This window comes from Danio rerio, chromosome 14 (genome assembly GCF_049306965.1).
Source record: "Danio rerio strain Tuebingen ecotype United States chromosome 14, GRCz12tu, whole genome shotgun sequence".
Lineage (NCBI taxonomy): Eukaryota > Metazoa > Chordata > Actinopteri > Cypriniformes > Danionidae > Danio > Danio rerio.
This window is the reverse complement of record NC_133189.1, coordinates 11,037,107-11,054,532: the sequence shown is the minus strand read 5'-3', so window position 1 is coordinate 11,054,532 and position 17,426 is coordinate 11,037,107. Positions and strand designations below refer to the sequence as shown.

General features: G+C 43.3%; 1 protein-coding gene across 1 annotated transcript; it reads left to right on the top strand.

Annotated features, from left to right (window-relative positions):
* The first annotated feature begins 258 nt into the window (after positions 1–258).
* On the top strand, positions 259–16,777 carry lpar4 (lysophosphatidic acid receptor 4). The gene is made up of 2 exons (XM_001334677.7): positions 259–593; positions 12,000–16,777. Exon 2 carries the CDS (start codon positions 12,175–12,177, stop codon positions 13,228–13,230), a length of 1,056 nt encoding a protein of 351 aa, XP_001334713.2. The 5' UTR covers positions 259–593; positions 12,000–12,174; the 3' UTR covers positions 13,231–16,777.
* Positions 16,778–17,426: the final 649 nt, after the last annotated feature.

Sequence of the window (17,426 nt, the reverse complement as noted above, 5' to 3'; positions counted from 1 at the left end):
TTCAACTATATATATATATATATATATATATATATATATATATATATATATATATATATATATATATATATATATAATCATTTTTTTGTGCTTTGTGGGAGTAGTTTTTCACCTTGTTTAAATTACTGCAATTGTATTGTATTAAATTGCTGTAATTTAAACAAGGTAAAAAACTACTACCACAAACAACAAAGAAAATTATTTGGTCAGAAGAAAGAGAGTTTAGCCTATACTTGTATTAAGTAAGCCAACAAATCCACACAAGTGAATTGTTGCCAGTACGCATAAGTGCCCCAAGTGAACTGAACTGAGTTTCTTACAGCAGCTCTCTATAAACGTGTGACTTCACAGCACCTCAGCAGACTCTACGCGCGCGCGCAGTACGACAGGCGCGTTCTCGCACAAAAATGTAACGGACAGCGACCTCTAGTCACAGACGGCTCAGTCACCTGTACTTTTTTTGGCATAACGGTAAAGTGTATATGATTTATTTTGTGGAGCTCACCGACGTGCTCTGTTAAGATGGTTTAAGCTTTGTGTTTGTTGGTCCACGTCTAATGTTTTAAATTACATCTTGAAGGAACGCCTTACAGGTCAGTGAAGATACATTCTTACTTGTCAGTTTAAATGTTTGTTGTTTACCAATAATTCACTGTCGTTTTGTGGGTATAAACGTATGTTTTACGAAATTAATAAACTAATGCTATAGATCATCTGGCATCTTGTTTGAATTTAGTTTTAAAATATTCTTTAAATCAAACAGATGTCGTTTCTCAAATTTTGTTCAGTTTATATTGCTGTGATTAAAGTAAAGCTGGATTTATATTCGCACATTCGTTCAGTGACAACTTGTGACACAATACATTTATTGTTTACCATAATACTAAGAATATTCGGTCTGAAACCACGTGCAAATATGACTTTAAATCAACATTAGCACTATTTAATTGACTGAACAATGTTACTTTGATAGCCATAGACTGCTAATATAAATGCTATGCAAGTAAAGCAAACAGTTATTTTAGTTTGATTAACAAGATCTGTTTTGGTGATTGCTACTGATCAAACTAGTTCTTAAATTCAGTTTATGTAATCAGTTATAATCTCATTACATGTAGTTTCAAAGCAGCTTTGCTTTGCTAAAATCTACTGCGGTCGTAAGAATAATATTCAGTTTATTATAAAAAAACTTGATCAAAATTTTGCTGTATGATGTTTCAAAACAAATAAAACTGTTATAAAAATTTAATGTGAAACATTTTTGCCTTTATTAATAATTATGTTTACAAATAAATTAGGACAAAAAGTGCTGCACATTTTGCATCTGCATTTAGAAATACTTCATATGATACCAAAATTAATGTTTCTTTGTATCACACCTTCAATCAGTTATTAAAACTATCAGTTATTAAAACTATTATGTTTAAAAATGTGTTGAAAAAATCTCTCTGTTAAACAGAAATTAGGGGAAAATAAATGGGGGTGCTTATAATTCAGGGGGGCTAATAATTCTGTCTTCAACTGTAAATGTTTTGTTTCAGATTTGATTATTTGCTTTTTCTTAGAAAGAAACCCTTGACTATATTGCTTGAGCTGATATTTACTCAAGGGTATCATTCACAAAGCTATTTGCAAAAGGTAGCACAGCAGGTTACTTTAGCAAAAGTGTGACTTCAAGGTTTTTTGCTCACTTTCTTTATATAATTTATTTAGTTTGAATAATCATTTTGTTTTACATGCTATTGAAATAATAAACAGAAAGTCTGTATTTTCTTTAACCTTAATACGTTCGTTAAATTAATACATTTTTATTTTTAACTCATGTCTGCAGCCAGTATACGAGCACAGTGATTCATTGTTAAGCACTGTCACCTCACAGCAAGAAGGTCACTGGTTCGAATCTCAAATGGGGACCAGTGTCATCAGCATTTTTGTGTGAAGTTTTCATGTTCTCTCTGTGTTCCTGTGGGTTTCCTCTGGGTGCGTCGACTTCTCCGACAGCTCAAAGACATGCGCTATAAGTGAATTGGGTAAACAAAATTGGCCGTAGTGTATGAGTGTGTATGTGAATGTGAAAATGTTTCCCAAAACTGGATTACGGCTGGAAGAGTATCCGCTGTATAAAACATATGATGGAATAGTTGGCGGTTCATTCTTTTTCAAGTGGCGACCCATGATGGATAAGGGACTAATCTAAAGGAAAATGAATGAATGAATGATGAGCAATAAGGATCTTGTCATTATATTACAACTTAGATCAAGCAGCTACACCAAAGAAATATTTTATTTTATGTTGAAATCATACTTTTGTGTGTGTATGTGTGTAAACAAATATTCGTAAGCAATATATAAAAATGTACGACTCTTCTTTCTGGTTATAACTACAAATATTTAAAACATTAGGCTGAGGAGGTTAAGTGTCTTAAAAAAAAAACTCAGAGACTTCATCTGGAGCAGAATCAGAACAATTATCAAAACATTAAATATTGGATAATCAGTTCATCAACAGCTCCCAAGCTTGCACAGTCATAAGTGTATTTGCATGTGTTGGTATTTTACATTAAGCAGTTTTGAATTATTTGTTGTGAAATGTTTGGTGATCATGTTAATCTTACTGAACAAAAATGACCTCTGCTCTTTCCTTTTGTACAAATTCAGATGATCTGATTTTTGGAAGTTTTGGTTGTTCTGTCCAGTGTTGGGGAACGTTACTTCAGAAAGTAATGCATTACAATTTTTAGTTGCTCCCTTAAAAAGGTAACCAGTTGCGTTAGTTAGGCCCCGTTTACACTGCCAGTCAAATGTAACTCAATGTTTTGCTCATATGTGACACAGATCAGATCTGTTCTATGACCATGTAAACACAAAAAATAACACATGCATTTGAATATTCAGAGATCGGCCCTTTTCCTCCTCTTCCTCCGCCTCAAAATCATTTTAAAGTTGGGCGAACTTCGCATATTTCGAAAATGCTAAAAGCCAGACAATTTCTTCCATCATGGCGCAAATGCTAAAACCCACCTTTACGCATGCGCGACGTTGTAAATTTAATGGCGAGTGTAAACACATGAATCGGATATGGGTCACAATTAAAAGAACATGTAAACGGACAGACAAAAAAAATAAAAAATCAGATATGGGCAACAAATCGGAATTGGGCATCAAGACATGACAGTGGGACCTTAGTTACTTTTCATGGCAAGTAATACCTTACGTTACTTTTGAGTTACTTTTTCATTACTTTTTTCTGACCTGGCTGAGGCTTGATCCCTTTCAGAACTTGCAGAGGGGTTTTCCATTCTTTTTTAAATAGAGGAGCTCTGCAAATAAATTGAATTCAATTCACCTTTATTTGTACGTTCACTCTATATTTGTATTTCTACAATGTAGATTGTGTCAAATCAGCTTCACATAGAAGATCATTGTAAATTGTAATAGTGTCAGTTCAGTTTTCAGAGTTTCAGTTCGGTTCAGTTTAGCTCTGTTCAGTGTGGTTTAATAATCACTACTGAGAGTCCAAACAGTGAAGAGCAAATCCATCGATGCGCAGCTCTACAGATCCCGAACCATTCAATAAATTTCACCAATTGGCAAAAGTGAAGAATTAAAAACCTCAGGAGAAACCAGGCTCATTTGGGCATGATCATTTCTCCTCTGGCGAAACGTCTTGTGCAGAGCTGCAGTCTAGGCGCCGGAGGCTGGAAGCTGGACCTTAGCGAAGACTCTTCTGTCCCTGGAGCGTCACAGGAATCTCCACTCCTCCATGACCACCACAGCAGCTGCTCAGGATATGGCCTGGTCCAGGATATGGAAACCTTGGGATCATCTCGTCGCTGGTCTTGGATCGAATCAGTCAAATCGCTGCATAATCTGAGGGCCTCGGGATGAGGATATCCAGGTGGAAATAGAGAATAAAGAGAATAATTAGCGTAGCTACTCTTTATAGTGATATAAACGAGATGCAGAAATCTGTGTGAAGCACATTTGTGTATCATACCGCTAAGTGATGCACTGAGTGTATGCTTTACTAAACAGATAGGTCTTTAATTTAGTTTTGAATTGGGAGAGTGTGTCTGAGCCTCGGACATTAACAGGAAGGCTATTCCAGAGTTTAGTAGCCATGAATGAGAGGGCTCGACCTCCTTTACTCGGCTTTGCTATTCTAGGTACTACCAGAAGCCCTGAGTTTTGAGATCTTAAAAAGCGGGTTGGATTGTAGCGAGACAGAAAGTTGGTTAGATAAACATTAGCTAGATTATTTAAAGCTTTATAGGTAAGAAGCAATAGTTTTATTTCAATAAGAAACTTAACAATTAACAACACACTATATATGCTTCATTTACCTTTAAATAAACGCATAATTTAATGTAGGATGAAGCCATCTTCTGAGAGCTTCCTGACCACAGAGCTGTACATGCTAGATTAATGACAATGCATTTGCTACTTTTGTACTTTTTATATTATTAGTGAAGTAAAATCACTGTCCATTCAGACAGTGTCATCTTTTTCTTTCCTTTAATAAACTCAAAATAATGAGAATATTTCCATCGCAGTAACGTAAGGTCCTGCCTTCTTCATTTCTGTCTGTTCCAGCATTCTCTCAGTGACAACATGACTAGGATCATTTTAATTTAGCAATTTATTTTTAACTAAAAAGCAAATCACATTGCATAAAGTAACTCAAATATCATTATTTATTTTTTAAAAGTAATGCATTACTTCACTGGAAAAGTAATATTATTACACTGGTTCTGTCTGACTTTTCTTGTCGATTGACAATCCCACAACTCATTGTGCAATCATGCATGTTTAATAACTGCATAGTTTCACTGCATACTCCTTTGTTTTTTTTTTACTTTTGGGTTATTTAAAACACAATCTAAAACATAGGTCTCAAACTCAATTCCAGGAGGGCCACAGCTCTGCACAGTTTTGTTCCAACCCTAATCAAACACAGCTGATCCAACTAATCTAGGTGTTCTACTACGCTGCTTCTCAATATGCATTCTTCATCGATCTTGCGTCCTAGTGTTCCCCTTCGGTTGGGGAACTTCAGTGCCATAGAGTGGATTGATTGAAATCCACGAATGGGAGGATTCGGTTCAGAAGCCGCTTGTCTGAAAGAGTATTGAACGGGCCAATGAATGCAATGAATTGGCAGCGTAAGCTTGCACAGGTGTACTTCATTGCCAATTATCCCAGCATATAAGCACACCTGGAGCGAGCAGACGCCATCTTTTTCGCTTCAGAGACTTTCTGATCGAGTCGATGAGGGTTCCTCCTGCTGTGACCAGCGATTCTGAGCGAACGAGAGCATTCTCCGGTCCAGAGTGTGTACACGCAGCGGCAGACGGTCGAGCTGGGTTGCTCACTTGCCTGGAGTTCTTTGGGTCCGGTCCTCCAGAGCGGTGCGTATAAAGTTGCAAACTTCACAGAAAGAGCAACACAGTCGTGCTGCACGTCCTTTTCAGGACGGCGCTCCGACTGTGCGTTTCTGGATGCGGTGGTTTCCTGTCCTCGGATGATGGGCACGAGCACTGCGTTGCATGTCTGGGGGGTCCAGCATGTTAATGCGCTGCTCGCGAGCAGTTCATTTCGTCATTGCGATGCCATGACTGTTGCGCAGTAAAGATCGCGGCTAGCCTTTGCAAAAGGGCGAACCACCCCAGTTGTCCCCTGCTCTGCAGCGGGCACTCGGGCAGATCTGAGGGTTTCAGCGAGAGATAATCCGTCGCCCACGGGCCCGCGGACCTCCCCCTCCTCTAAGCGCTCCATCCAAGCTTTGGGCGGGGGAAGCGATCCGTCTAACAGATGGTAGCCCTTACGCCCGATGACACCGGAGACCAGACGTCCACCGCGGCATCGGAGGGTGGGCTTTCATTGTCCGATGATGATCCAGACCCGCTCGCCCCCTTCGGGCTGGTGAGCGCTGTCACTACGGATCCTGAAACGGACATGTTAGCCGTGCTTTCCCGGGCTGCTTCGGCCGTGGGTTGGAGATGGTTTATCCCCCAGCTCCGCGGCCGGACCGACTAGAGGGGCGTTCCCTTCTTCCCGGAGGTGCACAGTAGGCTCACGCGGTCTTGAAAAGCACTTTTTTCTGCTCGTGCTGCGTGTCCCTCCACCCTAACCACTCTTGACGGTGGAACAGCCAAGGGGTATGTGGCGATTCCTCAGGTTGAGTGCGCGATGGCGGTAAATACGCGCGGCGCCTCTTCTTGGCGGGGTCCGCCTCGTCTCCCATCCAAAGCCTGTAAGTTATCTACCTCCCTCGGAGCTAGAGCTTACATAGCTGCGGGCCAGGCTGCTTCCGCCTTGCATGCGATAGCCACCTACCAGCGCTACCTAGCGCAGGCGCTGGCCGAGCTGCACGAGGGTGGGTCCAACCCAGGCTTACGAGGTTCGCACCGCCGCCGACTTAGCTCTTCGGACTACTGAGTCCGCTGCGTGTGCGTTGGGGAGGACGATGTCCACATTAGTGATCCAGGAGCGCCACCCCTGGCTGATATGCGCGAAGTCGACAAAGTCCGCTTTCTTGACTTTCCCCATATCCCAAGCCATGTTCGGCGACACCGTCTGTGAATTCACCCAGGAATTCAAGGCGGTGAGAGAGCAGTTGATGGGTGATGTCTTATCGGCGGTCCGTAGCCCGCTCCGCCCGCTGTGCCATTCATACCTGCTCCTCTCCGAAGGCGCCCGCCTACGAGAGCTGCTCCGCCCCCGCACACGCCTCTGGCGAAGCGAGCGCGTCGGGCACCTCGGAAGCAGGCAGCCCCCCTGCCCAGAACGCCGCTAAGTCTGGCAACGGACCGCGAATCGTCCCTGGGACAGGCCATCTGGAGAAGAGGGAACTTGCTCTTTCCCCGCTGGAGGGCGGGGCCCCATTTCCAACGGCACTTTTTACTGCCATGAAAACATTATGAAAGGGCACTTTTCACTTCCCCAGATGTGACAGCCCGAAATCTGCCAGTCTGGGACGCTATGCTTTCTAGCTTGCAGATTCGGTGCGTTTCGCCAGTGGCTTACGAGTGCTGGGAGGACGGTCTCCTTTCTCCCACCCCTCGAGCCTCCCCTCCGGAGCTCGGGTTCGGAGTGAGAGCAAATATCTCACCTCCAGCTTTTCCGTGGGACCCGCGAGCTTCCCGGATCAGCACACCCACTCCGCGCTGCCCCACTGCAATCAGCGATTGTAGTGATGAGTCCATTAGCGGGAGCTCTGCCTGCCTGGTTAGTGCGGGCCAGCTCTTCGCCGTGGCTCATACGCACAATCAGACTCGGCTATGCGATTCAGTTCGCGAAACGGCCCCCCAAGTCGCGGGTGTGTATTCACCAGGGTCAGCCCCCTGTCCGCCCTTGTCTTGCGAGAGGAGATTGCTGTCCTCCTGGCAAAGGATGCAATCGAGCCGCTCCCTCCAGCCGAGATGGAGAGAGGGTTTTAAAGCCCACACTTCATCGTGCCCAAAAAGAGCGGTGGGTCACGGCCAATCCTAGATCTGCACGTTTTGAACCGCTGCCTGCACAAGCTGCCGTTCAGAATGCTCACGCAGAAGCGCATCCTCCGGTGCGTTCGTCCTCTGGGTTGGTCTGCAGCATTAGACCTGATGGACGCGTATTTCCATGTCTCCACTCTTCCTCGCCACCGTCAGTTTCTGCGGTTTGCGTTTGAAGGTCGAGCTTGGCAATACAAAGCCCTCCCCTTCGGGCTCTCTCTGTCTCCGCGGGTCCTCACCAAGCCCGCGGAGGGTGCCTCAGCGCCCCTTCGGCTCGCGGGCATCTGCATACTCTATTTCTTTATGACTGGCTGATTTTTGCCCTCTCTCGGAGCAATTGATTATGCACAGAGACAAAGTGCTCTGGCACTTCCACCTGTGGGGGTTTCAGGTCAACCGAGAAAAGAGCAAACTCGCCCACGTGCAGAGGATCTCTTATATCGGGCTGGAGCTGGACTCGGTCACCATGGCAGCGCGCCTCTCCGGAGAGCGCGCTCAGCTGATGCTGTACTGTCTGAGAGAGCTCGACAGTAAAATAGTGGTCCCACTGAAACTATTTCAGAGGCTCCTGGGGCATATGGCATCCGCAGCCACTTCATGCCGCTCGGATTATTCTATATGAGACCACTTCAGCATTGGCTTCACGATCGAGACCCAGACGCGCATGGCACGCGCGCGCACACCGAGTCTCTGTTACTGCGCTGTGTCGCCGCGCCCTCAGCCCTTGGAGCGACCCCTCGTTCCTACAGGCCTGGGTGTCTCTAGAACAGGCGTCCAGTCTTGTTGTCATTTCAGCAGACGCTTCCAACACGGGCTGGGGGGCTGTGCGTTGCAGGCATGCGGCTGCGGACCTGTTGGAAGGTACCCAGTTGCATTGGCATATCGCCTGGAGCTGTTGGCAGTGTTCCTCGCTCTCCACCGTTTTTTTCCGGTGCTGGAGCGGCAACACGTGCTGGTCAGGACGGACAGTACGGCGGCGGTGGCGTATATCAGCCGTATAGAGGGTATGCGCTCTTGCCGCATGTCTCAGCTCGCCCGCCGTCTGCTCCTCTGGAGTCATCCGCGGCTGAAATCGCTGCACGCCATTCATATTCAGGCAAGCTCAACCGTGCAGCCGATGCGCTCTCACGGCAGCCTTACGTCCTGGAGAATGGAGACTCCACCCCGAGTCTGTTCAGCTAATATGGGCGCGATTCGGGCAGTTACTGTGCAAGGTCAGGGAGGACAAGGAACAGGTTGCTGGTTGCGCCCCTCTGGCTCAACCGGACCTGGATGTCAGAGCTCTCCCTAGCGATAGCCCTCCCCTGGCAGTCCCTTCAAAAGAGCACCTACTCTCTCAGGGACAGGGCACCATCTGTCATTAGACGCGAGGAAGACTTAGGTAACCACCGATTGCGGTGGCTAATACCGTCACTCGGGCTAGAGCCCCCTCCCCGAGCGCGCCTATGCCCTGAAGTGGAGTCTATTCACTGAATGGTGTGTCTCTCGCTGAGAAGACCCCCGTAATTTGCCAGATCAGCGTTGTGCTTTCTTTACGCTGAGAGAAGCTGGAGAGCAGGCTGTCGCCCTCCACACTCAAGGTTACGAAACTGCCATCTCCGCTCTCATAACGCGGTGGCTGGCAGCACCGTGGGAACGCATAACCTCATCATCCGGTTCCTCAGGGGCGCTAAGCGAATTAATCCACCCCGCCCCCTCTCATGCCCTCTTAGGATCTCGCCCTCGCTACACAAGCCGCGTCAGATCCCTTCGATCCTCGACTCAGTATCTTTCTGTCCCTGAAGACAGCTCTGCTGGTCGCGTTGATATCGATTAGAGGGTCGGGGACCCGGAGGCATTTTTCGGTCAGTGACTCGTGCCTGTAATTGGGCTGGCTTTCTCTCACGTCCTGAGACCCCACCCGCGATATGTGCCCAAGGTTCCTACCACTCCGTTTTAATACGAGGTAGTGAGCCTGCAAGCGCTGCCCTCGGAGGAGGCAGACCCAGCCCTTCTTATTGTCCAGTTCACGTTTTGCGTATTATCCGGACCGCACTCAGAGTTTAGATCATCTGAGCAGCTCTTCGTCTGTTATAGCGGTCGGCAGCAGGGAAGTGCCGTACCGAAATAAGTTCCCACTAGATTGTGGATGCCTTTCTTTCACTATCAGAGCCGAGATGAGCCGCGTCCCCCGAGAGCGCGTGCGCACTCCACTCGGAGCTTCGCATCCTCTCGAGCGCGCGCACGCGGCGCCCCTCTAACAGACATCTGTAGAGCTGCGGGCTGGGTGACACCCAACACATTTGCAAGGTTTTACAATCTGCGAGTGGAGCCGGTTTCCTCAAGGGTATTAGGTAACCCTTGGTGATTGAGGAAACAATTTGGTAGGGTGTTGAAACACGCTTGCTGCGCCATTCTCCCTAACACGGAGGTACGTGCGCCTTTTTATCTGTCAGTAAAGTTCCCCGTCAGGTGAGCCCTGCAGATTCCTCCGTGGCCCCCAGCACTGACTCAGCGGAGGAGTCACTTGCTGGCCCACTACGTTGTAGGTCTGCCCGCTGGTCAGCCCGCGTTTTGGGTAAAGGTGCCTGCTATGCGTGATCCCCACTAGGCGATCCCATATGCTTATTCCGCCACGGTTAAGTTCCCCCCCCTGGGCGGACCCGTGTCTTCCCTCCCCGCTAACCACTCTTTTGCTATGCGTACTCCCCCTTTTTAGGGCTAGTCCATATGTAAATTCTGCCATCTATCCCCCCTTGGGTAACGGATGGCCTCCGCAGCGTCCTCCCTATCGGGATTGCACGCTTCCCAACGTACTGTCGTATTTTCCTAGAATTATCTAGATGCTCACGAGTTCCCAAAAATATATCTAAATCCGTAAAACTTCTGTTGAAGTAGGATAAATTAGGGCCAGGGACACGTTGGAGGACCGAGCCTCCCATGATGTGGGTGCGTCACGCTTGCTTGACAATCCCCTCATCGGGGGCGTTGGTAAGGTGCAGTCATTATGGCGCTTTCCATACTTCTCCCATTTGTGGATTTCAATCAATCCACTCTATGGCACTGAAGTTTCCCAACCGAAGGGGAACGTTCGAGGTTACAGAAGTAACCCTTCGTTCCCCGAGGAGGGGAACGGAAGTGCCATACTCCGTCGCCATAATGACTGTCCCTTAGCTGTTTGAAAGTCTCTTCAGCTTAAAAGGATGGTGTCTGCTCGCTCCAGGTGTGCTTATATGCTGGGATAATTGGCAATGAAGTACACCTGTGCAAGCTTACGCTGCCAATTCATTGCATTCATTGGCCCGTTCAATACTCTTTCAGACAAGCGGCTTCTGAACCGAATCCTCCCATTCGTGGATTTCAATCAATCCACTCTATGGCACTTCCGTTCCCCTCCTCGGGGAACGAAGGGTTACTTCTGTAACCTCGAACGTTCTCATGTAGCGTCATCATTGCTGCCAAATTTCAGTTCCAAAACTCAAGACCGCAAGAACGGAAGACGTGTGTAAAGTCCCACTGTGTCCTTGGTATCGAGGATGCATCGCTGCAGACTTGAGCACAGACCTCGCTCTAGAAGTTTCAGAAGTCATTGCGACTGTAGGTGAAAAGCGCAACATTTTATATAGATTTATTATTAAGGTTTAGAGATATAACCTATTTATCTCAGGAGTTTTTCTAAATTAGATGGTGAAAGTAAACATTAACATAAAAATTTTAATAAAGGCATAAACACATTAAGGGTGTTTATTTGTTGAAATTTGTATTAAAATCTGTTTTATTTGTATTGTGCAATGTATATTTATAAAGTCTTTATGCATTGTATATAAATGAGAAGAAAAAAAAATCGCTGTATGAATGTATGAATACTGTATTGTTTAAATAATTTTTGGTTAAACATGCGTGAAGGTCATACGACCATCAGGAAGAATGCAGCATCTCATTTCTCACAGGACGGGTTCACTGTCCTCGCTGTCTCCCATGTTCGTTTTTTTTGAGGTGACCTGACAAGACCGGTCTTCACAAGAACGCAAGTCTGTTCTCTGCATTCTTGGAATTGGGAAACAGCCCTAGACACTACTAGATCCGTTGTGTTTGATTAGGGTTGGAGCAAAACTGAAGAGCTGCGGCCACTGGGCACTGCAACATCCACCATGACAGCAGTTATGGAAAACAGACAAGTAGAAAAGCCAAAAGTTATCTTGATTGTTATATCATATTTTTACATGTTTTTTCTTACTTTATCTACAAATTAATATAACAAATAAACAGAGATTTAACTTTGGATGCAACTACTCCATGTTCGAATTAGCTTTTTGTTTCTTATATAAAGACGTAAGTGAATTGTTTACCCAAATATGGATTAAAACAACCAAGTATTTTTTTCTGATAATTTTCTTTGTTTACCATACTTGCATTTTAAATATTTTGTAACATTACGATGGATGAAGTTGTTGCTCTCAGTGTCAGAAAATAACATGTTTTTTATAGGCATTACTCTAATAAATTTTCTCACTTTAATCTGCTATGCAGGAAACTGCAGATTGTTGATTGGTCCATTCTGTAAGCAGACAAAACACAAGTTGTATTCATCAGATCAAGCTTTTTGGAGCTGTGCATAGATGATGGGAAGGACGGATCATGCAGAACCTTTGCTAAGTGTCGGAAATTAACTGGAAACAGGAGTACATCTACTGCAAGTGCCAAAATGGCCAGTCTTGTTCTTAATGAGACTGGGATGGAGAACTGTGGCATTGACGACTCCTTCAAATACAACCTGTATGGTGTTGTGTACAGTGTTGCATTTGTTCTGGGACTCGCCACAAACTGCGCTTCACTGTTTGTCTTCTGCTGCCGCATGAAGATGCGCAACGAGACCACACTTTTCATGACTAATCTAGCTTTATCAGACTTAGTGTTTGTTTTTACTTTACCTTTTAAAATTTTTTACAATGTGAATCGCCATTGGCCTTTTGGTGACACGTTGTGCAAAATCTCTGGAGGTGCCTTCATCACCAATATTTACGGTAGTATGTTGTTCCTGACTTGCATCAGTGTGGATCGCTTTCTGGCTATTGTTTATCCTTTTCGTTCACTCTCCATCCGTACCCGTCGCAACGCTGGTATTGTGTGCGCCACAATCTGGTTGCTGATCCTGGGTGGAGGCATGTCAGTCACCTTCTTCTCTTCCACCAACCAGTCTAAAACAAGCACAACCTGCTTTGAAGGATTCTCCAAGAAAACATGGAAGACATATCTGTCCAAGATCACCATCTTTATTGAAGTGATGGGTTTTCTTATCCCACTGCTGATCAACTTAGCATGCTCCTCCATGGTGTTAAGGACCTTGCGTCAACCAGCAACTCTCTGTCAGATTGGCACCAACAAGGAACGTGTTCTGCGCATGATTGTAGTGCATTTGGCCATTTTTATAGTCTGCTTTGTACCTTACAATACTGTTTTATTTGTCTACGCAATGGTACGCACTCGTGCACTTGCCAGCTGCTGGGTGGAGAGGCTTGCAAGAACCCTATATCCCATAACACTGTGCATTGCAACCTTCAATTGCTTCTTTGACCCGGTGGTCTACTACTTTACCTCTGAGTCCTTCCAGAAATCACTGACTACCGGGAAGAATCAGGCTATGCAGGAAGATGGATTGCAGAATGAATGCCCTTTGTCTAACAAGGAGAAGACAGATGTAGCTGATCTTTACACACTGACAAGAAATGGAAAAAATCAAGTTGGTGAGACTCAGTTCTGACCTATACATTTCTATTCTTCAAATGCTATGCTAAAGAAAATGATTGGTATTTGGACTGTTTCAGTGAAACCCTTTCATAGAGCAACAGGTTTACTGGTTTAATAGTTTCTTTTCTGTCCATCAATTTGTATTAACTACTTAAAACATACCTTTACAGAGCCAGTTGTATAACTTACACTGATATGTCAGTGTGCTAATCAGTGTCACTTAATTTAATCAATGAGTATTACAAGTTTGTCACATAACCTGCGATCGTTCGCCAGAGATCACTGGTTCTCACTACAAACCATGGACTACACTTCTGCCTTTTCCTGGACTACATATTCATACATGCACTTCTCCCAGACACCCATCTTGCCTGATTACATTCTCACCAGCTGAACCTTGTCAGAGACTGATTAGACACGCTTCATAAACCACTCATTCACCCATCCAGTTTGCAGAGTCTTGTTAGCTGTACCAGTAGCATTATGAAGCGTTTTCCCTGTCTTGTTTTCCTGTGTTTAGATCTTAGCCTTGCTCATCCGTGTTTTCCTGTTTAGCCGCCTGCCTTTCGACCTATTGCTTGTTTATATGACTACGATTCTGGATTTGCCTGCACATTCCCGTTTGTACCTGTATGACAACTGCTTGCCTGACGCTGAATAAACCTGCATATTGGATCTTAGGTCCTGTTGTCTCTGTCACTCCCTCCCGTCGTTACAGAAGACTCGGCCAACTGGATGGGTGTATGAGTGGTTTATGAAGCGTGTCTAATCAGTCTCTGACAAGGTTCAGCTGGTGAGAATGTAATCAGGCTAGATGTGTGAGCATGGGTGTCTGGGAGAAGTGCTGGTATGATTATGTAGTCCAGGAAAAGGCGGAAAAGTAGTCCATGGTTTGTTGTGTTAACCAGCGATCTCTGGCGAACAATAGCTGGTTATGTGACACAGTTAAAGCACCTTCTTTAGTTTTTCTGTAACAGATTAGTGTGTGAATATTGAATGTTTATTGAAAATGTTGCCCTCCGATTGCCTTTTACAAAAAAGGTAACACGTTAATTATAATTCTAACTGACAATACATGCATTTAGTTAACATTATAAACAATATAAAATTTCATATTGTAATACTATTCTCAAACATAGTGTTTCTCAGCTCATAAGGTAATAGCTCTAGAGCTTTACCTTAATTTAACCAGAAGCTGGCTAAGGCAGATAACATCTATCACACACTTTAATGACATTATTTTGTTGAAAATATTGATTCTTTGGATTTAATGATAAAATATTATTTGGAACTTTGTTCAATCAAAATAGCATGGTATACATTTCATATTTAGTGTAAGACTGGATTTTAATTAGAAAGGTTTACTTTTTAAAAAGCAATTTGAATTATTGAAAAAAATATAAATTTTAATTAATATTTTTAATTGTGTAATCTCAAGATTTTTTTATTTTGAGAAATTGATTACAATGTTTACATTGTATTGCATTAATAGTGTAATATTTTTTTCATTGAGTGCAGTAATTACATCATGAGTTGTTAAAAGGTATGTACCAGCAGAATTCATACCTAACACTTTCATTCTTGTGTAACTATAGCCCCTTTCACACAGTGATACCGGTAAATATCTGGAAAATTTCCGGAACGACTTTACCGGTATATTCAAAAAAGCACTGTTCACACAGGCGAGGACGTTACGGAAATTTTCCGGAAAAGAGCATTCACACATCCATTCCAAATTACAGGTAAATTCTGACATTATTCACCACAAATGAGCTTTAAACGGCTGCGCTTGTATTTGTAAACATTTAACTAAATTACAAACTCTGTGGATGATCAATATTGTGAACAACTTTCGCAGGATCACTTTCGCAAGTCGAGATGTTCATAATATGTGCGTGTGCAGGTGCTCACAGGCTGTTTCACAGGCACACGCAAAGCTTGAAGGTAAACAAACAACGGCTTATCATAAGCATCTCATCGATGATTATTTACACAGTTGCCATTAAGAAGAACATATAAACGTTATCTGACTAACTTCTAGCAGCTAAATGTGTCTGGCAAAATATTCAAAGGCTTTTATTCTCATAAACCGCGCGGATGTAAATGCGTCTGTTGTAAATGCGACTGTTGTGATTGGCTAAAGCAGACGTCTCACGTCAGCACGTTCTAGACGTGCACGCGCTTATTCCGGCAATCTTCCTTCTGCATTCACACAGCGCAGCATTCCGGCAAATTACCGGTAATGTTACAACTTCTCTTTCCGGAAAATAGCCAGAACGAATTTACCGGTATTTTCAAAAAGGACTTGTTCACACATGCAACCTTTCCGGAAAATTGCCGCCAATTTTCCGGAAAGGTCTGTATGTGTGAAAGGGGCTTATGGCTGTACCTTACAGGACAAAGCGTTTCATAGAAATATTTGTTAAAATGGTGAAATGATATGCTATTATTCTGGTAGCATTTCATAATTGTTTCAATAGTTTAAAGGTGCAATAGGTGATTGTCTTTAAAAACATTTTTGTTTTTATTTTTGAAAGTCTCTTTACAACTTGATGGCAATCATCAATTTAAATGGTCCTAATGAATTTATATGTATTTTAAGATTTTGTGGAAGGTATTGGACTGAAAAGTTCCCCCAATCGAAAGGTTTGTCCTGAACATTACAATGCCCTATTTCATTAGCATGTTCAGTTCAGACAGTGAATTGTAATTGCTAACTGAATTATAAAGTTTTGTGTTTGCTGAATGTTGTGTGATGTATTGTAGTCTAGTACTTGGTCCTGTATTCAGAAGGAATGTCGTTCAGGCTAACATTAGTATTTGTGAAGAGCTCCTGTTGCATCTTTAACTAATTTAGATATTATATTCTGCTTCATAACTGCTTCTTCAGCCACATTTTTCATAGTTAAGAAGCAGACTGTAATATCCAAATGAGTTAAAGATTGAATAGGAGATCTTTAAAAAAAATGTAGCACAAATATAGCACCTTTTGAGGCAAATCTATGTGGCACATAAAGAGTATAAATAAAGAGCCGGAACAAGCAGTACTTGTAAAAGTCATTTGCTCTTTAAAATCTGTTTTACTTTTATTAAAATCACTTTTTAATCATTTTTTTACGAGTTCACACTTACACATAACTGACAATAACGTTTAAGCATATTTGTCATTTTGTCTGGAGAGAGGAAAGACACTTTAACTTTAATGTTATTCCCCTTGTCTGAAGAAAAACTAAGTAAAAGGGGTATGAGCAAGTGTCTGGTTTGGCCTCAGAATGCTCCCCTATTAAGTGAATTAAGTTTGTAAGTGTGAAAATTAGATGGTGGAAGTATGCTGAAGATAATATGGTGAGAGAGATATGCTAAAGTATGCTGAGAGATAATGGGGGTAGTACATACTCGATTATTTATTGGGGTTTGTTTTTGTGGTCACTAGATAATGCTATGTTTGTCAATGATGAATTAGCCTTTCCAATGACCTGCATATGCTCCTTCACAAAAATTGGTTGTAAAACTTCCCTTCATGAGTTTGCACTCACAAATAAAGATAATTGACATATTAAGGTTTAGTAGTATTTGTTAGTGATGGGAAGTTTGGCGAATTGGAAAGTTTTCCATGAACCAGATATTTTGGACTGTTTTCAATTAACTGGTTCAAAAAATCAAATCACCGGTTCATTTGATCTACAATATAATGACATCATCTACAATGGCGTAATGACAATTGTCCTATGTTAGAACTCAACATATGAAAAATTTATAGTTAGCAATCATAGTTTCCGCCAGTTAAAACATCACCATGATCACGATCACATGATCACACCATGAAATGAAAAGTGTCTTACACTTTAAGTTTTGCAACCCAAATCAAGCAATATTCACTTCCTATTTAAATTCCATTTCAATTTTCTGTTATGAAATAAACATACGTTTCGCCAGATCCTCCCATTTAAGCCCATGGTTTACCTGTGTTGTTCGGTTGGGTTCTGATGGTACGGTGCTGCTGTGTCAGTCACAGCAGGCTGTCATGTATTGTTTGCATTTGGTTCATCACCTGCTAAATCAAACATGCACATTATTATCAGCTCACCTGTTCTCAAAACAGAAGAATCCGAAAGAAACCATTCTTCAATTCAGTACTGCTGATCTGTAAACAGCTGCAACCGAATGTACTTGAGAACAAGATTCCAAAACCACAAAAGTGACTCTTGA